The sequence below is a fragment of the Phodopus roborovskii genome, unplaced genomic scaffold (genome assembly GCF_943737965.1).
Source record: "Phodopus roborovskii unplaced genomic scaffold, PHOROB, whole genome shotgun sequence".
NCBI lineage: Eukaryota > Metazoa > Chordata > Mammalia > Rodentia > Cricetidae > Phodopus > Phodopus roborovskii.
This window is the reverse complement of record NW_026126636.1, coordinates 14,719,424-14,742,480: the sequence shown is the minus strand read 5'-3', so window position 1 is coordinate 14,742,480 and position 23,057 is coordinate 14,719,424. Positions and strand designations below refer to the sequence as shown.

The 23,057-nt window shown below is 53.8% G+C and overlaps 4 protein-coding genes across 4 annotated transcripts; 2 read left to right on the top strand and 2 right to left on the bottom strand.

Annotated features, from left to right (window-relative positions):
* Positions 1-2,277: 2,277 nt before the first annotated feature.
* On the bottom strand, positions 2,278-8,666 carry Il11 (interleukin 11). Its single transcript, XM_051207118.1, has 7 exons — positions 8,551-8,666; positions 5,726-5,942; positions 5,420-5,590; positions 4,879-5,229; positions 4,671-4,757; positions 4,429-4,590; positions 2,278-2,522 (listed from the first exon to the last, which is right to left on the bottom strand). Exons 1-7 carry the CDS (start codon positions 8,664-8,666, stop codon positions 2,352-2,354), a joined length of 1,275 nt encoding a protein of 424 aa, XP_051063075.1. The 3' UTR covers positions 2,278-2,351.
* Positions 8,667-11,533: 2,867 nt separating this feature from the next.
* Tmem190 (transmembrane protein 190) lies at positions 11,534-13,194 on the top strand. Its single transcript, XM_051206982.1, has 5 exons — positions 11,534-11,686; positions 11,777-11,812; positions 12,531-12,656; positions 12,747-12,831; positions 12,921-13,194. The coding sequence occupies exons 1-5, from the start codon at positions 11,629-11,631 to the stop codon at positions 13,150-13,152; spliced, it is 537 nt and encodes a 178-aa protein (XP_051062939.1). The 5' UTR covers positions 11,534-11,628; the 3' UTR covers positions 13,153-13,194.
* Positions 13,195-13,952: 758 nt separating this feature from the next.
* On the bottom strand, positions 13,953-18,839 carry Tmem238 (transmembrane protein 238). The gene is made up of 2 exons (XM_051206979.1): positions 18,128-18,839; positions 13,953-14,187 (listed from the first exon to the last, which is right to left on the bottom strand). Exon 1 carries the CDS (start codon positions 18,664-18,666, stop codon positions 18,136-18,138), a length of 531 nt encoding a protein of 176 aa, XP_051062936.1. The 5' UTR covers positions 18,667-18,839; the 3' UTR covers positions 13,953-14,187; positions 18,128-18,135.
* Positions 18,840-20,980: 2,141 nt separating this feature from the next.
* Positions 20,981-22,284, top strand: Rpl28 (ribosomal protein L28). Its single transcript, XM_051207239.1, has 5 exons — positions 20,981-21,132; positions 21,356-21,444; positions 21,524-21,647; positions 21,844-21,962; positions 22,157-22,284. Exons 2-5 carry the CDS (start codon positions 21,364-21,366, stop codon positions 22,244-22,246), a joined length of 414 nt encoding a protein of 137 aa, XP_051063196.1. The 5' UTR covers positions 20,981-21,132; positions 21,356-21,363; the 3' UTR covers positions 22,247-22,284.
* Positions 22,285-23,057: the final 773 nt, after the last annotated feature.

Genomic DNA, 23,057 nt, shown 5'->3' with positions numbered 1-23,057 from the left:
AAACGCTTGAATCACAGGCCGAGCTCTGCCAGTGACCCTCCTCCTGACACTCAGCAAGACCCAATGCCATGCTAAGCCTCAGTTTCCCAAAGGGGTGTGTGTGTGTGTGTGTGTGTACATGTTTGCATGACTCACAACAACTGAACCCTGAACTGTAAAGAAAGGGCCATCATAGCTGAGCATGGGGATGATAACTGTATTCCTAGCACTAGGGATATAGAGGCAGGGAAATCTTAAGTTTGAGGCCAGCCTAGGCTATATAACCATACCCCATTTTAGCCAGGCGTTGGTGGTGCATGCCTTTAGTCCTAGCACTCAGGAGGCAGAGGTAGGAGAATGTGAGTTTGAGGCCAGCCTGGTCTACAGAGCTAGTTCCAGGCTCCAAAGCAATACAGAGAAAGCTTGTCTTGAAAAACAAACAAACAAACAAAAAACAGAGCAATACCCTGTCTTAAAATCATTCAATTGTCAGTCATGGCACAAGCCTTTAATCTGAGCACTCAGGAGGCAGAGGCAGGCGGATCTCTGTGTTCAAAGCCAGCATGGTTTGCAGAGTTGGTTCCAGAACAGCTAAAGCTACATAGAGAAGCCCTGTCTCAAAATAACAAACAACCAAAAAGTAATCAACAAATAAATAAATTGAACCAAGCACATAGTTAAGTAGTAAAATGCTTGCCGGGCATGCACAGGGCCCTGGGTTCAATCCCAGCACCATAATGACACAACTACCTGTGTGACAACCACAACAGCAACAAGCTGGGCATGGTGACTCTCATCCCAGAACTCAGGAGGCAAAGACAGGCGCATCTCTGTGAGTTTGAGGCCAGCCAGAGCCTCACTATAAGACTCAAAAAGAAAAAAAAAGAAAAAACCTACAGAAACCAACCTCTGGGGCTGGAGAGATGGCTCAGAGGTTAAGAGCACTGGCTGCTCTTCCAGAGGTCCTGAGTTCAATTCCCAGCAACCACATGGTGGCTCTCAACCATCTGTAATGAGATCTTGTGCCCTCTTCTGGCCTGTGGGGATACATGCAGACAGAACACTGCATACGTAATAAATAAATGAATTAAAAACAAAAAAAAGAAAAAAGAAAAGAAACAAACTCCTCTCATTTGGGCCTCAATTTCCCTCTCTTATAAAACATGACATATTTTGAGGATCTGGGACAGTTATTTAAGTTAAAAAAATAAATAAATCCAGGCCCAGCATGGCCTAAAACATGGGCTCCAGTAACCACATTTCTTGCTTCCTTTTTTTTTTTTTTTTTCTTGTGGAGTGTGTACAGCAGGGTGAGAGACAGAGACTAATATTCTGTAATTCTAAAAATAGTGTTTATTATTGTCTCCAAATGTGCCATGCAAAATACAATCACGGTTAAAACTCTGGAAAATACAAGCACACACACGCGCGCAGGCACACACAAAAATAAGAGTCACCCCACAGTCCCATCTTGTGTTTTCAGCCCTGAGACAGTCATTGCCAAGATTATGGTGTTTCCATTTTCAAAAAGAAAATGCATACGTATATAGAAAAGTCTGGTTCCACTGCACCATCTGCCGTTCTCCCAATGCAGGGATGGACGTTCAGTGTCTAACGCGGTCTTCTCCCGGACATTTCGAGACTGGCTGGTCCATATTCCGTCACATGAATGTGTCCCTTTTCACTCATCCATCCCCTACTAGTGAGCCCAGGTTGTTCCCCATTGGCCAGCGTGGATGTCACAGGAAACTAACCAGTCTTGCACTTGGCAGCTCGGTACCACACAGGTGCTGGTCTAAGGTGGCGGAGGAACGGTCTGGAACATCCTTCTGTTAAATATCCACTGAATTTTGAAGTGGCTAGGCACTGGGTCAGACTGGGATCATTTTGGCACCCCCCTGCTAATTGCCTCTAAGTGGGTGTGTGTTTAAATCACTCCCTTTTCTGTCTCACAAAAAAAGTCTCACATTTTGATATAAAACCCCCATGGTTCCTTCTCTTCCCCCTCCCTTCTCCTCTTAACATAAAAAGTAAATTGTTTAATAAATAGTGGAGGAATGAATCCAGGAAGACATTGTGGATAGATTTCATAGAGACCCCAGAATCCAGGATCTCAGTTCCCTCTTCTTCAAGGGAAGAACCCGGCCCCGCCCACCCCGATTTCTTAAATAAATAAGTATAAATAAGCCACACAAGTGACCCCCACCCCTTACCCAGGTCTCCTGGAGGGAGTGTATCTAGCTGGGTGTCAGGAAGTGTGGGTGTGGCATGCCCCTGATCATCTTATCGTCCCCCCCCAAGTAACCAAAATAAATAAATAAATAAGATGTGGCTTTCAAAAGATGATATGGATGGTGGCTTTCAGTCCTGAGTCACAGCCGAGTCTTTAACAACAGCAGACCTCGCACAGCCCAGTCCAAGGTCAGGTGCAACCCTCCTAAGATGGCATGGGCAGCCCGGATGCTTCCCCATGCTGAGGTAGGAGGGCCCAAAGGGACTGAGGGTTGGTCTGGGGCTGCCTGAGGCAAAGCCAGGCGAGCCGTCTGTTGGAGAAAGAAACAAGGTTAGCAAAAGGCAAAGGGGTTTGGGTTTAGGATCTCTTCAGGGTCTTGGGGTCGGAGAGCTGAAGTTGGAGTGGTGTGGTAGTCCCAGCACTCCGGAGGTAGAAGTATCAGGGGTTCAAGGCTACGTAGGAAAGGCAGTTTGGGCTACATGAAAACCCTGATCGTTAAACAAAACAAAACACCCTTGCTGTGGAGAAGGCAGAAGGTTTGCACAATCAAGAGGGCCTGCGTGCAGATCTCTGGGACTCGTGTGAAAAAGCTGCGCATAGCCACTTGTGGCCTGTGCCTGTCGTCCCAGTGCTGTGGAAGTAGAGAGGGGAGGATTCTGGGAACCTGCTGGCTATCTATAGTCTAACTGAATTGGTGAGCTCCAGACTCAGTGAGAAATCTTGTCTCAAAAAGCAAGGCAGAAGCCGGGTGTTGGTGGTGCAAGCCTTTAGTCCTAGCACTGGGGAGGCAGAGGCAGAGGCAGGTGGCTCTCTGTGAGTTCTAGGCCAGCCTGGTCTACAGAGCTAGTTCCAGGACAGGCTCCAAAGCCACAGAGAAACCCTGTCTCAAAAAAAAAAAAAAAAAAAAAAAAAAAAAAAAAAAGCAAGTAGAATATGATCAATGGAGGAAGATGATCAATGTTACTTCTGACCTCCAGGCTTTTACACACACACACACACACACACACACACACATATACACACACACTCACACACACACACACACACACCAAGGTTACTATCCTAAAGGCCAGGTTAGGGGCTAGGGAATGAGGATCTGGTGCTTGCCAGGTCTTCTCAAGGGTGGTCAGGGCTAGAGTCTTAGAGCTTGGAATCTAGGGACCATGTCTAGGGCCTGGGACTAGAAGTAAGAATTTGAGATCTAAGGATCCTTGTAGTCCAGTCAGGGACCAACTTGGGAAGGCTTTGGGAGTATTGGATCTGAGGTTTTAAATTCTGGAGTCTTGATATTTTTTTTTAACTTCATGATATTGGAAATGAGACATAGGACTGGGGTATTTATTTATTTTGAGACAAGATCTCACATAGCCCAGACTGGCTTCAAACTCACTACACAGCTGAGGATGGCCTTGAACTTTCCACCCTTATGTTGCCATCTCCCAAATACTGGGGATCCAATCAGGTGCTGGCCATACTCAGGTTTTTTTTTTTTTTTTTTTTTTTTTTTTTTTTTTGTTATTCTGAGATGGTGTTCTGCTATGGAGCAATAGCTAGCCTGGAATCCACTAAGTAGACCAGGCTGACCTGAAACTTGTGACAGTCTCTACCTCTGACTCTTGAGTGCTGAGACCATAGGCAACTGCCACCATACTCAGCTAGGGTCTATACTTGAGGTTTTGGCACTGTAGAGTGAATCTCGAGGCCGGTTGAATCCGGATCTTGAATATTAGGGGCTCTGGGCTAGGTCCTTGAGATATGAGCATCTTGAGGCTGGGAGCTGGGGCTTCAGGGATCAAAGGTTTTAGACATCTTGAGGCCTAGGCCTCTAATTCTCAAGGGAAAACTTGGATCTGGGGGACTCAGGGCAGGTTTGTTGGGTCTCAGGTCCTGGGATTTAGAATCTAAACTTTCAGACAGGTTGTCAGGATTGGCGGGGTGGGGGGATTGTGGTCCATGGTATCATGGCGGGACACAAGATCATGGATTGTGATTGCTTGGAGCCTTGGGGGACAGTTAAGAGTTGCTCTGAAGGATTCTGGGGGTCTTGGGACCTCGAGGTCTCAAGGTTATGGGATCGTGTTTAATTTTCAGGGATCATATGGGTTTTCAAAGGCAGTCTGGGATCCCCAAGTGTTGAGAATCAAAGTCTCAGGGCACTGTTGTCTGGGGTCAAAGGTTTCAAAATGAACATAAAAGGTCTCGGAGTCAAAACGTACCAAGAGCTGTAGACGACGAAGTAGCCGATCCAGCCGGGCTTGCAGGGCACCCAACTCTGGTTCCAGAGTCTTTAGGGAAGAGCCACCTGCCCGGCGCAGCCACTGCACATGCCGGAGGTAGGACATCAAGTCTACTCGAAGCCTTGTCAGCACACCTGGAAGCTGAGGAGCAGGGATGCAAATCAGGGCGCAGCTGGCACAGTGTCCTTCAGTCCTCCCTACCAGCTGGCTCTAGCTCTCACCTGCAAGGCTCCCAGTGTCCCGGCGCTCATGGCCAAGGTCGGGAGGGAGTCCAGATTATGGTCTCCGTCGGCTGGGAATTTGTCTCTCTGGGGTGAGAAAGAAGCTGTGAGCAGGAGCCCAAGCTCTGCTGGTCTTCAGGTACCCAGGAGAGGGAAGGGACTGTCCTATACAGCCCCAGCCAGCCCGCCCCTGTCCCTCCAACTCTACCATGTGTGCTGCGAGTTGCCGAGTGTCTGCCAAAAGCGATCGGGTCAGGAGGACAGCGCTGTCCAGATCTGCACGAGGGTCTGAAGAGACTCGAGGGGAGCCAGACGGTGGCCCAGGGGCAACGGCTCTCTCTGGCCAGAGGCTCAGCACCACCAGGACCAGGTGACAAACACCTGGGGACAGGAGGAGGGAGAAATCAGGACGAACTCTGGGTCTGAGGAAGCTGGACTGGGGTCTAGATTCCTGCCTAAAGTACAGACCCCGGGTCTGAGTGGGGCAGGCTGGGGTCCCGAAGTTTGGTTTTGAGGTAGCAAGACTGAGGTCTGGAAGGATGGAGCCTGGATTCCCGGTCTGCCGGAGAAAGGCTGGGGCCCAGAACCCTCAGTCTAAATGGGGAGGCATGGGGCATGGACTGTAAGCTCTGAAAGATGAGGGCTGGAGCCTGGACTCCAGGTTCTTAGGGAGGACAGTTGAGGTTTGGACTCCCGAGTCTGAGGGAGGAGGGCTGGAGCCTGAACGCCTGGGTCTGAGGGAGGAGGACCTGGAGGTCTTGAGTCTCAGGGTGGGGCGCCCCGGGGCAGGTCGCAAAGCCCGAGCCCGGGCGGGCTTCCCTCTCCCTCCCTGGCTCTGGCTGCCCCGCCCGTCGGAGCAGACGCGGCCCGGGGCGGGTAGACGGGCCGGGCGTCTCCCGTCCGCCCCCGGACGCCGGAATCTGGGCCCCGGGGCGGGGCATGAAGGGGGGGGGGGAGGCACAGGCCAGGACCTGCCCCCTCCCCTGCCCAGGGAGCCTGAGCCGGCCTGGGAACAGGGGAAGGAGCCAGAGACTGGAGCTGACACCCGAACACACCGATTCCTCTCCAGGGAGGCGTCCCGGGCCCCCTACCATAAGCCCACGAAGGTGGCTGCGGGAGGCTGGGCCGCTGGGTCGGGGAGGACCGGGGCGCACCTGGCCTGCGAGGCGCTCGGGGACGCACGCAGCTGGAGACCCGGCTGGCAGCGTTCGGGGCTCAGGGGCTAGGGACAGCTCCTTTGCGGGCTGCCCATCCCCCAGCTGCTCCGCCCACCTCCGAGACAGCCAGCCAATCAGAGCCCCCCAGGCCTCCAAGCTCCGGTATCACACCCCCAGCCCGCCCCCTTGGTCCCCTCTGGCTGTAGCCCCTCCTCGGCCGTCTGTCGGTGCGTCCGTCCCCTTGCCGGTGCGCATCTGTCTGGCTCTTTAAGCTCTCTGTCCACACCCCTCTCTCGTCTGCCTCCCCTGCCTGGTCCCGTCCTCTGGGGCTTGCGGTCATCATCTGGGACTCTCTGCCTCAGTTTCCCTCCCTGAGCCTCGCTGTTGGAGTTTGTGGTTTTCTCTGTCCCTCGCTTCCCGCTGACTCCCCGGGACACCCGGACCCTTCGGGATCATCTCCCAGCATGTGTCCCTCTGTGTCTGTCTGTCCCTTCTTTTGCTTGCGTTTTATCTATGTCTCTGTGTCCGTCTCTCCTCTCAAACAAACTCCCACTTTTCTGACTGCTCTCCCTCTCTCTCCCCGTCTGACTCCCATGACGCCTGTCTTCGGCCCTCTTTGCCTACCCACCCTCGCCACCCCCTCGGTCCTTTCCTCCTCCCCCCCCACCCTGTCCCCTCACCCCATGAACTGGAACCAACTTACAGTTCATGTCCCCACAGGCCAGGGGTTCCCCAGGGCAGGGGGCAGGGAGCCGGGGGGCCTTTAACCCTTCCCTGTCCGCTGCCGGGGGATCCCAGGGGGTCAGCTGGGCCTCGGCCTGGGGAGGGGAGGTATGTGAGTGTGAGCTGCAAGGGCCAGGCAGTGAGGGAGTGTGTACGCCTGGGGGGTTATATAGGGGGCCGGGGCGGGCGGGCGGGGGGCAGGCAGCAGGGGAGGGCGGCCTGACACATCCTGACTCACCCTCCCTCCTGCCTTTTCCATTCAGACGAGCCGGCTGCCTAGCAAGGCTCACAGAGGAGGGCACGGAAGGAAAAGTTGGAAAAGTTGAAAAGTGAAGGGGGGGGGTGGTCTGAGAGGGGCCGGTGAGGTCATTGGCGTCCCCTCCCTCCACCTCCACGGGCTGGGACAGACACGCAGCTCGAAAGCTCCATGGAGCCAGGGCTGTGGATAGGGGTCTGGATGGACCTGCATGAGTACTTCTGGAGAGATGGGGAGGCAGGAGAGGCCAGTCGAGGGCCTGGGAAGATGGACAGCAGAGGGAGAATGTAAATGACAAAGAGGGATGAGAACCCTGGAACAGAGGTGCAGACTCCAAAACAGATGCACAGACAGGGGGACAGCAGGGTATAGAGATACCCAACCTCTGACGTGCAGAGACAGGGAAACTGAGGAGCTGAGGGGTGTGGCTCAGTTTGGCAGAGTGCTTGCCTAGTGTGCACAAAGGCCTTGGGGTTTTATCCCGGGCACACACCTGTGTGTGATGGCACACACCTGTGGTCTCAGCATTTGGGAGGTGGGGGCAGGAGGTTCAGGAGTTCAAGGTCATCATAGTGAGACTGAAGTGAGCCTAGGCTACATGAGACCTTTATTTATTTATTTATTGGTTTCTTTTTGAGACAGGGGTTCTCTGTGTAGCTTTGGGGCCTGTCCTGGAACTCGATCTGTAGACCAGGCTGGCCTCGAACTCACAGAGATCCTCCTGCCTCTGCCTCCCAAGTGCGGGGACTAAATGTCACCAATGCCCGGCAAGACCCTGTTTTTAAAAGGAACTAGGGATCCTGGGGGGGGGGGGAAGAGGGACGTGGGCCTGGAGAAAAGACGCTGCAGAAGACTGAACAGGGCCTGCGGAGAAGGCAAAGTGACCTGACCAAAGATGGGGTCGCCTGAGAGACAGAGGTTAGACCAGATGCTGAGGAGACAAGACGGGAAGGGCCAAAAGAAAGACACTGAGACCTCCACAGAAGTCTCTGGCTGCCACACCAGCACCACAACCCCACCCCACCCCCGCCTCAGTTCCGTTATCTGTAAATGGGGCTAGCAGGACTACGTTCTAGGGCTGAGGGGTCCCAGTGCTGAAGCGATCACTATGGCTGGACAAGTGGAGAGGGCAGGACCTGTGGGGCTCGCTGTCTTCCAGCCCCAGGTTCAGTGCGAGACCCTTTCTCAAGGGCATGAGGTTGACAGGGGTAGAGCAGGACCTCTGTACACTGCACACGGGTACGGTCTACACACGCCCACATACACACACATGCCTTCCTATCCCTAAACGCCACAGTGAGAGTCCTGCGCCAACGAGTATTACACGCACGGGTGGTCCCCGGGAAAGATGGCGAAAGTGAGCGAGCGGGTGCCAGAAACGGAGACAAAGCCACATCCAGAGAGGGGGGCATGATATTTATCCAGGTAAGAGCAGAACACACCAGACAGTGCTCGCACACCGTGTTCGATGGATGACTACCGTTGGCTCAGAATTCACAGCCCCTCAAGGGGTGGGGACAGAGAAATCAGCTCACACACATCTCCAGAAGCCTCCTCAGGAGAACGAGGTGGCTCTGAGCACGGGGACCCGGGTTGGGTACCTGTGGCCCTGGGTATGATGGGCCACCTCTGATATGGACTTCAAAAGCATCTCTCTGTAGACCACCCATAGAGAGATTGGCCTGGGGGGGTGGGGGCTGCTGGCTCTGGAACCGACTGGCAGCTAAAGGCTTCCCCTCCCTACCTTCCACCACTGGGGTGGGGGAAGGACTGCTCAGATCCCCCAGGAGGTGAGGTCACAGCCCCCCCATGGTGGGACATGACCTCATCAGCCTCAGGTAAGAGCTCTTTCTCTTTCATGGTCGGTCACACCACCCCTTTGAGGGGCCCCCCAGGGGCCCTCCTCAGCCCCTGCTCTTGCTGGGACCCAGGCTTCCGACCACTGGGTCTCCACCCCTCAGGGGGCCTGTTTCCGGCTGAGTCAGCGTGGGGGGCCTAAGGCTGCGTCAGTGAGGGGAGAGCTGACGTAGCCCCCCCAGACCATGGGGGCTAGCCAAGGTGACTCAGGCCACCAGCCTGGGGAATGGACTGGCCTGAGGGGATAGGGGACTGGGATTGGGGCCAGACATGGACCAATACCAGGGACTGCAAATGCCAGCCCCTTCCCCCAACTGGGATTGAAGAATTCACTCCATCTCACCTCCCTATCTGTCCCTGTTCCTCAAACCCAGGGTACAGACCACAGCCTTTTTCCTTCGGGCCCAGAGTCCCAGGTATTTAACCCCGAGAGGGTTAGTCTCGATACATGATACAGACCCCAGCCAGCCCTCCTCCCTCAGACCCAGGGTAGTAAACCCTAATTTTCATATGAGTGGAAGAAAATTCTGATGTTCAACAATTGGGGGACCTTTGTGTTTGAGGAAGTTTGCAGGTCTGGGTCATGGGCTGGCGCTAGTGTTTAGTCCTGCTTCACTCTTCACCCTGGGGGTTGTGGGGAAAGACTCATCTTCCCCAGGGTGACCACAAAAGGGCTGAAGAGTGGACTCGGGACTCCTGGACCTTCTTTTGGTGAGGGCAGGAATACCAGTTCTGTGGAAATAACAAGGCAGACAGGCAGGATTGGAGACTATGGGAATCCCCCCAAATGACGGAAGACAACGGACACAAACAAACAGGATCTCCAAGTCCTGTGTCAAGAGGACAGATGCAAGAAAAGATGCATGCTGGGGAGAGGAGGCAGAGAGCAGAAAACCTCCGAGTGTTTAGAGGCATCTGAGATGTCCCTAGGATGTGGGGGTCTAGCCAGGGGGGCCTTGATGGTGTGCTGGCCCCTGGGTGAGCTGGAGCTGGCTGGGTGTGATGTCAGCACATCCCAGGCTGTGTGTGTCCGTCTGTCTGTCCCTGGGGGGTCCTGTCTGGCCTCTGGGGGGGTGATGGGGCAGGTCAGCCACAGAGGCAGACCAAACCTGTCATTAGTGGTGAGGGCCTTGACGGTGTCCCCCCCCCCAATCCCAATCCGTGGTCCAGCGCCAGGCAGCCCCACCCCCCACCCCCTCCTTGATCCCTGAGGAATCCAGGGAATTGGGAAGTGGGTCCAGATGGTGTTGACACAGGAAACGGTCAGCAGCTGCCCGGCCTCAGCCCCACAACCCCTCTGACCCCCACCCCCATACCCCCTGCCGAGCCCCCTCGGACCTGTGTCATCTCTGACGGAGTCAGCCCAGGGCCCACTCAGCACCCTCTAGGATGTTTACTGGAGGGCCCCAGGATGAAAGGGATTCAGCCTTCTCTAAGGCTTCTTGGGAAACAGGGCTTGAACTCAGACCCCTCCCTCCCACAGGACGGACAACCTAGTCCCAGCCCTCTCCCCTCAGATCTGCAGTCCAGGAGGCCCCAGACTTTCCTTAGAATCATGGGTCCAGACCCCAACCCTCAGGCTTTGGGAGCCCCCCTTCTTGAAATCCCAGAGTCTAGGATTTAGCCTGGTCCCCTACTTAGACTCAGGGTTCATACCCAGGCTTCAGGAGTCCAGGACCTTTTTCCTCTCAGACTCAGGGGTTCCTATTCCCACTTCTCCCTCAGATAACGATGATAAGGGCTGAGTCCTCCTTTCCCACTTAGACCCAGGGGTCCAGACTTCAGCCATGTTTCTTCTCTTAGGTCCAGACTTCCCACAGCCAGTTCCCTTGCTTCCCTTAGATCCAAGGAAGGGTTCCATTCCCCAGACTCTCCACTCCCTTAGACCCAGGGATCCCAGCTCCCAGCCACCTTCCCTCCCTCCCTCCCCCCTCCCTTACTTCCCTTCCTTTCCCTCCCTCCCTCCCTCCCTCCCTCCCTCCCTCCCCCCCCCCAGATCCAGGGGTCCATGTTGCAGCCATACAAGTCCAGGGCAGATTCCAGACCTCTCTCAGGGACTGAAACCAAAGTCCCCTTCTCACTATAGTGAACTGAACTATGAACCATAGTGACATAGTCCCCCCCACCCCCCACCCCCAGCAGAGTCTGGCTTCCTGGATGCCTGGTTCCTCAGCAAGCTTGGGTAGACCAAACACAAAGGAAACTTGACATGCCCTGGTTTGTGTTCCCTCATTTACAGATGGGGAAACTGAGTCTCTTTGGGGACCTGGGACTTCTGGCACCAGTCACCATCACAGCCACTCAAGTGTCCACACCTTAATCTAAGGGCCAGGCACGATCACCCTGGTCCTGGCCTGTGTTCCCTACAGCAGAGGCCTGGCTCCCAGGGCCACCCCCACCAGCCCCTACTGTCCCTTCCTCCTTCTGATCTGGTCGCTGCGGAAACCCTTCTCTAACAATGGGACTCAATGAGACCTCAGTGTGCTAGGGCCATTTTTTCTTGGTTGCTAAAGGGAAGGACACCCTAGCAATGAGTTCTGAACTTGGCCCACTTGCGGCTGCCTCTCTGGACATTGGGGCAAGGAAAGAAAGGGATTCTGCAGCTTAAAGATCACCTCAGTTCCAGATCTGTACCCCATCAGGTACCCCATGGAAAAGGAGAGAAATCTCCAGCTCCAGGCTTGGTCCTGGTTTCTCTTTCCCTCTTCCCTTGCCGAGGAGGCTCGAAATCTGAAATCTCCCAATGCCCACCCACCTCTTCTCCACAGATGCTAAGGGAGCTACTTCCTAGACAGAAATGATGGGGCCAGGGCATCCCTCCTTGTGAACCCCTTGCTGAGGGGGCTCCCTGGCAACAGAACTGAGAATTCTGGGGCTGAGGCTTTGGGGCGGGGCCCAGTTGTTGCTAGGGTGATGTCCTTCAAGGTTTCTCTCCATAGAGGCCCCAGAGGTCTGGGGAGGTAACATGGTGGGGTCTGGGATCTCAGCTTTGGGCCTCCTCCTGCTCATGCAGGGCTCAGTAGGTGAGGGTACTGATAAGGACATTAGGGGGCTGTGGACAGGGCCACTTTGGCTGCCATACGATCTCCAACATTACCCCTTTCCTCCCACAGATGCGAATGGAATCCAGGGATTTTTCTATCCATGGAGTAAGCAGGAGACAAAATCCTGGGGCTCTGGGGAGGGGATCCCAAATTAAGACTGTAGGGTTTGAGGAAGGGTTGGGGTGTGGACCACTGGGTCTGAGGGAGGAGGACTAGGAATGTATAACCTCTGGGTCTTGGGGGGCAGTGCTACGGCCCTCAAATTCTGGGTCTTGAGGAAGGCAGAAGCCTGGAGTCTTGGGTCTGACTGAGGGAGGAGAGCTGAAGTCTGATTCCTGGGTCTGGAGGAAGGGCTAAGGCTTAGACCCCTGAGATCTGAAGGAAGAGGTCAGGAGACTCAACCCTGGGTATGTGGGGGGGCTAAGTCCTGAACCCCTAGGTCTGAGGGAGAAAGTCGAGGGAAGAGATGAAGAGCCTGAAAACTCTGATTATAAAGGAGGAGGGCTAGACCTTTGGTCCCTGTGTCTGAAGGGAGGTTTAGAGTCTGAGGTCTGAGTAAGGAGAGTTGGACCTTGACTCCCAGATTTGAGGGAGGAGGGCTGTGGTGTGGACCCTCTGAAGAAAGAGGGCTGGGGTCTGGAGGTCCAGGTCTGAGGGAGGAGGATGGGGCATGGGCCCTTAGTCTGAGGGTGGACTCTTGGCTCCTATATAGAATAGGGCCCAAAACACAGCAGTCCAGCCCCACAGCCTGGCTTTGGCCCCCTTGTGTCCGTAGCCTTCAGGGCCAGTTCTGATACTTAGTGCCTACTGTGGTGACCCTCAGGTTGTGAGGGAGATGTGTGGGACCGAGAGAGCTGTGGGGGTCAGGCGGCGATTGAGAATCCCAACCTCTGCCTGCGCCTGCGATGCTGCTACCGTGATGGTGTGTGCTACCATCAAAGGCCAGATGGTGAGTGGCCTGGCCCGAAGCTGGATGTTACAGAGGGTGAGGGTGCACAGCTGCAGGATCTCTGGACCTTCCTCCTCCCCCTTTTTCTAGAAAACATGCGCAGGAAGCACATGTGGGCACTGGGCTGGACCTGCGGCAGCCTGCTCTTCCTGATCGCCAGTATCTGCCTCTTCTGGTGAGTGTGGTGGGAGCGGCCAACAGGCATGCTTCCTCAAAGAAGGTGCAGGTGGCTCAGGCTGAACATGTGCTCGCTCTCCCCACCAGGTGGGCCAAGCGCCATGACATGCTGCACCTGCCACAATTTCTGCAGGGGAAATGCGACCTGTCACGAACAGTCTCCCTACTGTCTAAGGACCGACAATCGGTCAGCAAGAAGTCAACCTCGCCCCCCACACCTGTCTCAGTGCCCATAGACGCGGCAGAACCCTCCGGAGGAGGCACTGAACCAGAAGTTACAGAGGGCGGGGACGATACAGAGGGAGGAGATGATGATTAGGGGCAACCTTGTAGGTCCCCTCAATATAGATATGGCATATAATTGTGTGTCTTTTTTTTAGATCCGTGGGGAGCAGGTGGTTTTATGGGAACCTTGCACCATGTGTGCTTTGAGGAAGCTTAAGGGGATAAGGACTGAGTTGTTATGATGGGGAGGGTGTTGGTTTGTGGAAGAGGATGGGAGGTAGTTCTGCATAAGGGAGCTTATGGGGAGCTACAATGAAGTGAGCTTGCAATAGGGTGACTTGGGATGTTAGGGGCACACATATCCATGGAAATGTGTCCCAAGTTGTCCTGCTTCAGGGAGCATCACTGGCTAAGTCTCTTGCCCCACCCCTCTCCAGCACCAATGCCTTGAGTGGGTATAGAACAGTATGGGGCTTGGAGCTGGAGACAGGCTCAGTGGTTAAGAGCATTGACTGCACTTACAGAGGACCTGGGTTCAGTTCCCAGAAACCCACATGGCAGCTGACAACTATCTGTAACTCCAGTTCCAGGGGACCTGATACCCATGGCAAACATCAATTAAGAATATATGGGCATCATCCAGTAAGGACTTATAGGCTATGCCGGAGTCCCCACTGGCCAAGCCTTTTCTTGGAAGTGTATTGCCTGCATCAATGCCACCCTCCATAAACACCGTGCCCCCCCACCCCCCGCCACCGCTGCCACTGCAGGGAGTATCTTGCAAGTTCAGCATGTCTCTATGTCTGCTCTTAGAAGATCCAAACTACCCTAATGGAAGTCAAGGCTGAGTGGATGAGTCTGCACTCAAGAGCCTCTCCCCTCCCTGGCGCCCCTAGTGGAAGATCAGTGAGAAGTTGGGATCCTGTATCCCCAGTGGCATGGGTCTCCTAGATCAAAGGTGGCTTGGCCTGGCACTCTCCTTAGCCAGTTCAGGCCTTCAACCAGACAGGTAAACAGTGCTCCAAAATCGAGACATTTATCCATGTGAGGGGACTGGTGGGTATCCTGGTGGCCAGGCGATGTGCAGGGCAGCTGTGTATCTCAGTCAGGTCCTGGGGGATGAGGTTGTCTGTGGGAAAGGAAGGTGGGTGACTAGTTAGGATTGCTTCTCTTCTGAGGTCCCCTCCCACGGAAGGTCAGGGAGCCCCTCACTCACTGATGGACACTCAAGCCCACCTGCACCCAAGAGTGTGTGCGCACAAATGTGTGTGCTTTTAACTCACCGGAGTCCACTGATACAGGTGAGTTTGTGACAGGAAAAAGCAAAGAGAGGCATCTGGGGAGTCACAAAGACAAGGAGACAAACAGAGATGGAGAAAACAGGCAAAGATAGAGAAAGAAAAGCTGGGGGAATCCTAATGCCTGGGTCTTCAAGGCCAGTCTACAATGCATGGTTTGAGGCCAGCCTGGGCTACAGACTGTGAGATCCTGTCACAAAATAAATACAAATAAAAATCAAACCAAGGGGCTACAGAGACAGGTAAGGTTGCTTGCAACCAAGCCTGAAAACCTGTTTGTCTCTTGGATCCCCATGGTGGATGTGTACACCCCAGAGCACACACATACATACATACCCCCAGATAAATAGATGTAATTAGAAACAAAATGAAAACGAGCCAAAAAACAAAAACAAAAACAAAAACAAAAAAAAAAAAAAAAAAAAAACAAGCCAGATGAGGTGGCTCACACCTGTAACCCCAGCATCCAGCATTTAAGAGGCAAGAGAGTACCACATATCAAATCAAACGCCAGCCCAGGTTATATAGGAAGGTCCAGGCCAGCCTGTGTTATATGATGAGACCATGTTAGGAAAGCGGAGGCAGGAGGATTGGAGGAGGAGAAGGGAGACAAAGAGGATGAAGAGGAGGAGGGGGAGGAGGGGGAAGAAGAGAAGAGGAAGGGGAGGAGGAAGAGTAGGAGGAAGAGGAGGGGGAAGAGGAAGAGGAAGAAGGGGAGAAGGAGGAAGAGGAGGGAAAGAAGATTTGCCCATGTGTGGATTCTGGTCCCCGGGGGAAGTTGGCATTACTAGAGGTCTACCCAAATGCACACTTCTGAATACTGTCAAGGATCTTCAAGAGCCATTTTAACTACAGATGGTTATTTTGGCATATGTCAAATGTTGTAATCCAACATTTGTTCATGCTTCACGTGTACATAGTTGTTCAGTCTTTAAATATTGTGTGTGTGTGTTTTTTTTTTCTCTTTGGTTTTTTGAGGCACGGTTTCTCTGTAGCTTTGGAGTCTGTCCTGGAACTCGCTCTATAGACCAGGCTGGTCTCAACTCACAGAGATCTGCCTGCCTCTGCCTCCAGCGTGCTAGGATTAAAGGGGTGCACCACCACCACTTGGCAATGTGTGTGTGCATGTTGTAAGATTTTTTATTTTATGTGCATGTTTTGCCTGCATGTATGTCTATGTGCCTGGAACCTTTGGAGACCAGAAGAAGGCATCAGATCTGAAACTGGAGTTACAGACACTTGTGAGCCACCATGTGGGTGCTGGGAATGGATTTTAGGACCTCTGGAAGGGCAGCCAGTGTTCTTAACTATTGAGCCATCTCTCCAGCCACTGTTCTCCTGTCCTGAAAGTCTCACTATCACTAGCCTGGAGCCCACTATGTACATCAGGCTAGTCTCAAACTTCCTGTGATTGCCTGAGTGCTGGCATTACAGGGATTACCAACCATGTCTGGTTTTATGTGGTGCTGGGAACTGCACCCACGGTTCATGCATGCTAGGTAAGCCCTCTACAGCTGAGCCACACACCTCCAGTCCTCACTATTCATTCTTAAATCACTTTCCTCATTTGAATGACAGAACAGAGAATCCAATTCTTAGTTCTCACAAGGCACAGACTAGGATTACTAATACTCTGGATGCCCAGGAGAAAAGAAACTGCTTTTATGGGTAAAAGCACTTGCTGTATAATCCTAAACTCTATGGTGGAAGGAAAGAACCCATTCATGAAAGTTGTCCTCTGAGCTGTACAGATGCACTGCGGTACATATTTAGTATCACGCATGTACGCGTGTGACACAGGCACACAGATGTTTTAGAGTTTAATTCTTGTACACAAGTCCCACCTAGGAGCCAGGCGGTGGTGGCACATGCAGAGGCTCTGTGAGTTCGAGGCCAGCCTGGTCTTCAGAGTAAGTGGCAGGGACAGGCTCCAAAGCTACACAGAGAAACCCTGTCTCAAAAACAAAACAAAAACTCAAAAACAAACAAACAAACAAAAAAAAAAAAAAGAGAGAGAGAGAGAGAGAGAAAGAAAAAAAAGAAAGGAATTCCCATCTAGGAAATGGATTCAGTCATTCCTATCCACCCATTCACCCATCCATCCATCCATCCATCCATCCAACCACTGTGCTTCTCTTCATCCAGCCCTATTCATGCACCAACCCATTTACCTAATCTGATGCTGCTGAAGCAGGAGAACCACACACTGTGAGCCCGGGATACACAGCCAAGACCCTGTCTCAAAAACAACACCCAACCATAGCTCATTTATCTGTCTATCATATTAAACCACATATTTACCATTCTACCCATCCATCAACGAATCCATTAATTCTACCTGCTCCCATGCAAGCAATTCATCAGTGAACTCTTCCTTCTATAAACCATTCATCAATCCACCCCATCCATCAGCCAACTCATCCATTCTCCATCTATCAATTAAAGCGCATGCACCCGTCCATCTACCCATCCTCCATTTATCAATCTGTAACATTTACCCACCCTCCATCTGCCGTCTATTTATTGAGCCATCCTTCCACTCCCCTAGCCATTATCAACCTTTCCTGAGTTCATAGTTCTTGCTGGGTAGTGTTAGGAACAAAGACACAAAAGATCTGGGCTTTACCAGTACAGGGCTTCCTGTCAGATGTGAGAACCAGCTCCTAGAGACATACTCTATGGCTATCCAAGCAGCAACAGGAATGGCTCAGAGAGTATGAATACTCAGAGGGGGGCAGAGGAGTGAGCTGGTACCTAGATCACGCAGGGAGTTTTCTGGCTGGATTGCAAATAGCAAAGGCTCTCCTGGTTATAAAGGATATCTGTTGTCTGTGGTCTGAGAGAGATGAGACATATAAGATATGAGAGACAGTGTAGAAAAAAAAACGAGATGAGTAGAGGTCGCACACGCCTTTGACTCTAGCACTCGGGAGGCAGAAGCAGGGGGATCTCTGAATTCTGGGTTTGAGGACAGCCTGGTCTACACAGAGAAACTCTGTCTTGAATAACAGAAACAAACAAAAAGAGTCTGGAAGCAGAAGTAAAAAAGCAGAGATTCCACACATTGGCAAGTGGCCTGGGTTTAATAAGAGGGCAAGAGGGAGCCCTAGCCAGTCTTTGAGCAGAAGCTGGAAAGCCGAAGAAAGTGTACAGGGGCTGGAGAGATGGCTTAGAGGTTAAGAGCACTTGCTGCCCTTCCAAAGGACTCGAGTTCAATTCCCAGCAACCACATGGCTCGAAGCTGCCTAATTACTCCAGTTCCAGGGGATCTGGCACATAATCTTTAAAAACAAAAATGGGGGCGGGGCGTTGGTGGCGTACACCTTTAATCCCAGAACTCCAGAGGCAGAGGCAGGCTAGATCTCTCGAGATCGGAGCCAGCCTGGTCTACAGAGTGAGAGTTCCAAGACAGCTCAGAGCTACACAGTGAGACCGTGTCTCAAACAACAACAGAGAAAGAGAAAGGAACGAGGGTGATTTCCCTCGCCGCGTCTCATCAGGACAGCCTGTCTGGACAAATGGCGCTCTTCCGCCTGCACATTGTGTGGTCCGGACAAGAGTGGCGCCTACCTCCGGGGCTAATATATTGTACAGTAGCAGTAATGAACTCATAGAACTGGGCACAGAGAGAGAGGATGGACACGTGGGGCGAAGGCAGGGTGCGCTGGGATGCCGAACCTCTGCTATCTCTGACTCCCTCCTCTCCGGTGTCCCCTTTCGGCGGCGACGTGTCTGTCCCTCCCCTCTCCCCCTCTTTGTACGCGTCCTCACCTGGGGGCTCACTCGCTGCCCGCGCCCGCCGCTCCGGGCCCCGCCTCGAGCGTGGCGAGCTGCAGGCGCACGCGGCGGGAGCCGGAGGCGGACGCCTGGGGCGCGCGGGCCGCCCTGCGCGCCGCGCGGAGACCCGGTGTCGCCCGGGGACTGGCGGTGGCGGGCGCCGACCAGCGGCGGGACAGCTTGCGCGCGAGGCGGGCGATCGCCGAGGGCCGCAGGCCGTAGTCGCGCTCCAGCTCCTGGCGCGAGATCTCGATGTTGCCGGTGTACCAGAGGATCCAGCCCAGCAGGCTCAGGAAGACCAGCAGCGCCCCGGAGTAGATGAGCAGGTCCCCGAAGTCGCGGCCGCGCACCTGCAGCTGCGCGAACACGCCGGTCAGGAGCGCCGCCATGCCCGCCACGTCCAAGGCCACCGCCAGCAGCAGCGCCATGCGGCAGCGGCCCAGGCCGGTGGCCGGAGCCGGCGCGGGCGCGGGCGGCGACGAGGCGCCGGCCGGGGACGCCTGTGAGCCGCACACCGGTGACACCGCCGCCATGGCCCTCGGTGGCCCGCCGCCGCCTGCTCCCCGAGAGCGTCCCGGGGTGCGGCTGCCCGGGGCGGGGTCAGGGCCCTGCGCCAGGTGTGCCCAGCGCCTGTATGGGTCACCTGAGCCGGACTGGAGCTCGCAGCCTGGACCTGGTGGCCCGGGTGAAGCTCTCTGTGGCTCAGACATCTGGGAGGGAGCAGCTGCGCAAGATCCTGTCCATTAAGGAGCGCCAGGTGACTAGGGCCAAACTTGATGGTGGCGAAAGCAAACTAGATGGTAACTTCTATTTAGTGCCATGGTGAACCCCAGTGGGGATCAGAAATCATTGCTGGGCAGGCTGGGGATGTAGCTTGCTTGGTAGAATGCTTGCTTGCTTAGCAATGCCCTTGCCAACCGAGCGCGACGCCAATGTTCTTGCTTAGCGCACACTTGCCTGCCGTGGCCTGTACAGCATAAAAACATTCTCTGGGGGCACAAGATCAGTAGCCAGAGCCCCGAAACTCTCCTGCTCTTTGGGAATCACAGGGCCTTGTGAACCCGAGGTGGGAATGAACCCATCTCTCAGGTCCAGTCTACGCCAGCCTTCTTACCCATAGTACACTAAGGTCAGAGCTAGTCAGATGGGACCCTGACAAAAACCTCACGTAGTTTCTAGTCCTAATTCCCGGGATTCCCAGGAAAGGCATCCCAGAGGACGTGGCAGGGACACTCGCTTTCATTCTTCTGGTTTTTCGAGACAGGCTGTCCTGGAACTCGCTCTGTAGACCAGGCTGGCCTTGAACTAAGAGATCTGCCTGCCTCTGCCTCCCAAGTGCTGGGATTAAAAGCATGCACCACCAACGCCTGGCGAAACTGTGGCTTTTATATTGATAGATGCTTCTAGGAAAAAAAAAAAAAGTCCTTCCCTGCTGTGGAAGCTGACCACTGAAGATGACTTTGACTTCAAGAGAGCTTAGTGGATATCGCGCTCTGGAAATGGGAGGAAGCATGGTACACGCAACTGTCTGGGCTAACCCATTCTTGCTGCTGTAAACAACACAAAGGAAACTCGCCGGGACACACACACACACACACACACACACACTCAGATTAACGGCGGTGGGAGAAGGGACAAGAGTGTTGGGGTGTGTGTGTGCGCGCGTGTGTGTGTGAATATGACCAAATTACATACACACCTGAAAATGTCATGTAAACCCATTTTATGTATAATTAACAAATGCTAATAAGACATTAAGAAAGACTGAAGCGGATTGCCAGTGGGCTGGCTGCTGCAATTGGCCAGATATTGCTGAGGATAGACATGGAGAATTAATTTCTGCATAGACTGAACCAGGCATGAGAGAATTTTACAGGGCATCTGAAAATGGTCCACCGCACCGCACCGGTGCGCAAGTGGCACGTAGTCCAGTGATTATGAAAAGCAAAACCACCCTGAAGACTCACCAGTGCGCAAAATAGTTCGTGCATTCATTTCAAGATAAGTCGAGGACAGGAGAGGTGGCTCGGTGGTTAAGAGCACTTGCTGTTCTCGCAGAGGGCCATGGTTCAGGACCCAGGTTTTGTTCCCAGCACCCGCATGATTGTTCACAACTGTAAGTCAGGTTCCAGGGAACCCAGTGCCCTTCTCTGGCCTCTGCAGGCGCTAGGAAAGCAGACAGCGGCCATACATCACATATCCAGGCAAAAACAGTAAGAAACAACACAAAGAAAACTCGCCGGGACACACACACACACACACACACACACACACACACACACCATGAAAACTCATACACATTTCACAAAAAGACATGTCGGTGCCAGAGTAATGGCTCAGCGGTTAATAGCACTGGCTGCTCTTCCAGAGCACCCAGGTTCAAGTCCCAACACCCACATGGCAGCTCACAACTGTAACTTCAGTTCCAGGGTGTCTGACACCGTCACACGGACATACATGTGGGCAAAACATCAATATACATAAAAACAAAAATAAGCCTTTAAAAAAATAAATAAGTCTTAAAATCAATTAATTCTTAAGCCTGGTGTTATGACGCACTCCCGGAATCCTCAAGGGAGGATCTGAGTTGGAAATCCGCTACACAAGAGACCAGCAAGCAACCTTCTTCAAAATGTTTATTCAGTGCCCGCCATGTGCCAAGCGCTAACTGAACAATCAGAGCGATGAGCTGGGCACCTCGGGGGCCTCTGCTTTCGGGACCCCTCGGAAAGCCAATCTGAGTCGCCACACTTCCCAACGCGAGAACTCGCCGCCGGGCCTCCAGCCGAAGGTTTCCGAAAGTTCCCGAAGTAGAGACGATCAAACAAACAAACAAAAAAAAAAAAGCCGACTCGGAGGCGGAACCCAAGGACGGGAGGAAGCGGGGTGGACGACTTCGCGAGCGCCCGGGGAGGAAGCGGAAACGCGTTGCCATTTTAAAGGCGCCGACCCGCCCCGGCCGCCCCTCTTTCCGTCTCCGGCCGCCGCAGGGAGAGGAGGTGAGTGCGAGTCGTCTCTTCGTCCCTCGTGGCCGCCGTGCCGCGCCCGCCGCCTCTCTCTGCGTCCTGCGCGCGCTGCCCCGCGGCCCGGCCGCCTTTGGTGCTCGTTGCGGCCTGCAGGACCGGAGCTCCCCACCCCCTTCCCCTGCTCGTCTCCCGGCGGCGATCCCCGCCACCCGGGCGGCCGGGCCTGACGCCTGTCGCGTGCCCCGTTTCTCCGCAGCCGCCGCCATGTCTGCGCATCTGCAGTGGATGGTCGTCCGGAACTGCTCCAGTTTCCTCATCAAGAGGAACAAGCAGACCTACAGCACCGTAAGTGGGGCGCGCGTGGAGGGGCGCCTGGCTGTGGGCCCTCCCGGCCCTCACTCGCCGTCTCCCGCACCTCTTGCAGGAGCCCAATAATCTGAAGGCCCGCAACTCCTTCCGCTACAACGGGCTGATTCACCGCAAGACTGTGGGAGTGGAGCCCGCGGCCGACGGCAAAGGGGTCGTGGTGGTCATGAAACGCAGATCCGGTGAGCCTCTGTAGACGAGGGGTTGGTTAAAGAGAGGGATAGGTTTCCCACGGGCTTTTGTTAAGACTAACGAACGGTCGGGTGGAAAGACACACAGTCAGCAGTTTCCTGGTGTGAGGTTCTGGGTTCCCTTCTGGGAGATGGCTCTCTGAAGGGCCCACACAGGTGGACTGATTCCTAGGTTCCCCGTAACCAGGTCAGCGGAAACCAGCCACGTCTTACGTAAGGACCACCATCAACAAGAATGCTCGGGCCACTCTCAGTAGCATCAGGCACATGATCCGAAAGAACAAATACCGCCCAGATCTGCGCATGGTGAGTGCCGATGGATCCGTAGGGCAGGAGGGTGAGCGGCTGGTACTGCGCCCGAGGGACTGACTGGCTCCCTGACTCTGCTTAGCTGGAGCTAGACTGAAGGAGTCTGTCCCTAGCTCTAGGGGAGCCTGCCTCCCTGTAGGCCTGGGAAGCAGGCTTCGGTAAATGACAGTGCCTTTGTATCCTGTTCCCAGGCGGCCATCCGCAGGGCCAGTGCCATCCTGCGAAGCCAGAAGCCCGTGGTGGTGAAGAGGAAACGGACCCGTCCCACCAAGAGCTCTTGAGCCCTCACCCCAGAAGCAATAAAGAGTCCACTGACTTTTTTGACCATCCCCATTGGCCCTCCTTTTTTGTGGCTTGCTGGGAGCCGTTCTGTCAGAATTCTCAGTAATGCTTGGCTTTGTTCATCTGAAGGGGGGCTGTTCCCAGGGCTAGATCATGGAGAATGGAGCTGACTTGAGGTCTAAATAATTACTCAGTATCTAAAAATTGTCTTCTGCCTAGAAAAGTTCAGGGTTAAAAGCTGTTTACAGGAGCCAGGTGTTGGTGGCACAGGCCTTTAATCCCAGCATTCTGAGGCAGAGGCAGGTGGATCTCTGTGGTGAGTTCCAAGACAGGCACCAAAGCAATACAGAGAAACCCTGTCTCAAGAGAAAAATAGCTGTTCACAGGAAAGACTGGACTGGCAGCTGTAGAGAACCCTAGTTTTGCATTCTCTTTGAAAGGAGAGTGCTGATAAACAATGCAGGCTTCTGATCAGCTGACATCGTCATGTCCTGAGCCTCTCTGCCTGAGATTGATTCTGTCTCAGCCGGTCCCAGTCCTCTGACTCAGATTCCTCTACTCTTCAGTTAATATGCCTCCTTGTCAGAATCAAGTGGGTTAATAAGAGGCTGAGGGGTTCCTATGTGCAGTACATGCAGTTACTGTCTGACCTTACAGCTGCGGTTTCCTGCTGCACACATTTACATGTGTGACCTCAGCATTCTGGTAGGTTGAGAGGCAGGAGAATCTTGAGATTAAGGCCATCGTGTCTAAACAGATTGCTTTTAAAAGCACATGCCTTAACCCCAGTACTAGTTGGGGGAGCACAGG

Excerpts from the sequence above, each read along its gene's own strand:
- Tmem190 (XM_051206982.1), top strand. The coding sequence starts at position 11,629 with ATGGTGGGGTCTGGGATCTCAGCTTTGGGCCTCCTCCTGCTCATGCAG. Across the intron at positions 11,687-11,776 it reads GCTCATGCAGGGCTCAGTAG|ATGCGAATGGAATCCAGGGA; the intron begins GTGAGGGTACTG and ends TTCCTCCCACAG. Across the intron at positions 12,832-12,920 it reads GCCAGTATCTGCCTCTTCTG|GTGGGCCAAGCGCCATGACA; the intron begins GTGAGTGTGGTG and ends TCTCCCCACCAG.
- Il11 (XM_051207118.1), bottom strand. The coding sequence starts at position 8,666 with ATGAAAGAGAAAGAGCTCTTACCTGAGGCTGATGAGGTCATGTCCCAC. Across the intron at positions 5,591-5,725 it reads GCCTCCCTGGAGAGGAATCG|ATTCCGGCGTCCGGGGGCGG; the intron begins GTGTGTTCGGGT and ends CCCGGGGCCCAG. Across the intron at positions 2,523-4,428 it reads TTCGTCGTCTACAGCTCTTG|ACGGCTCGCCTGGCTTTGCC; the intron begins GTACGTTTTGAC and ends TTTCTCCAACAG.
- Rpl28 (XM_051207239.1), top strand. The coding sequence starts at position 21,364 with ATGTCTGCGCATCTGCAGTGGATGGTCGTCCGGAACTGCTCCAGTTTC. Across the intron at positions 21,648-21,843 it reads GGTCATGAAACGCAGATCCG|GTCAGCGGAAACCAGCCACG; the intron begins GTGAGCCTCTGT and ends CCCCGTAACCAG. Across the intron at positions 21,963-22,156 it reads ACCGCCCAGATCTGCGCATG|GCGGCCATCCGCAGGGCCAG; the intron begins GTGAGTGCCGAT and ends TCCTGTTCCCAG.
- Tmem238 (XM_051206979.1), bottom strand. The coding sequence starts at position 18,666 with ATGGCGGCGGTGTCACCGGTGTGCGGCTCACAGGCGTCCCCGGCCGGC.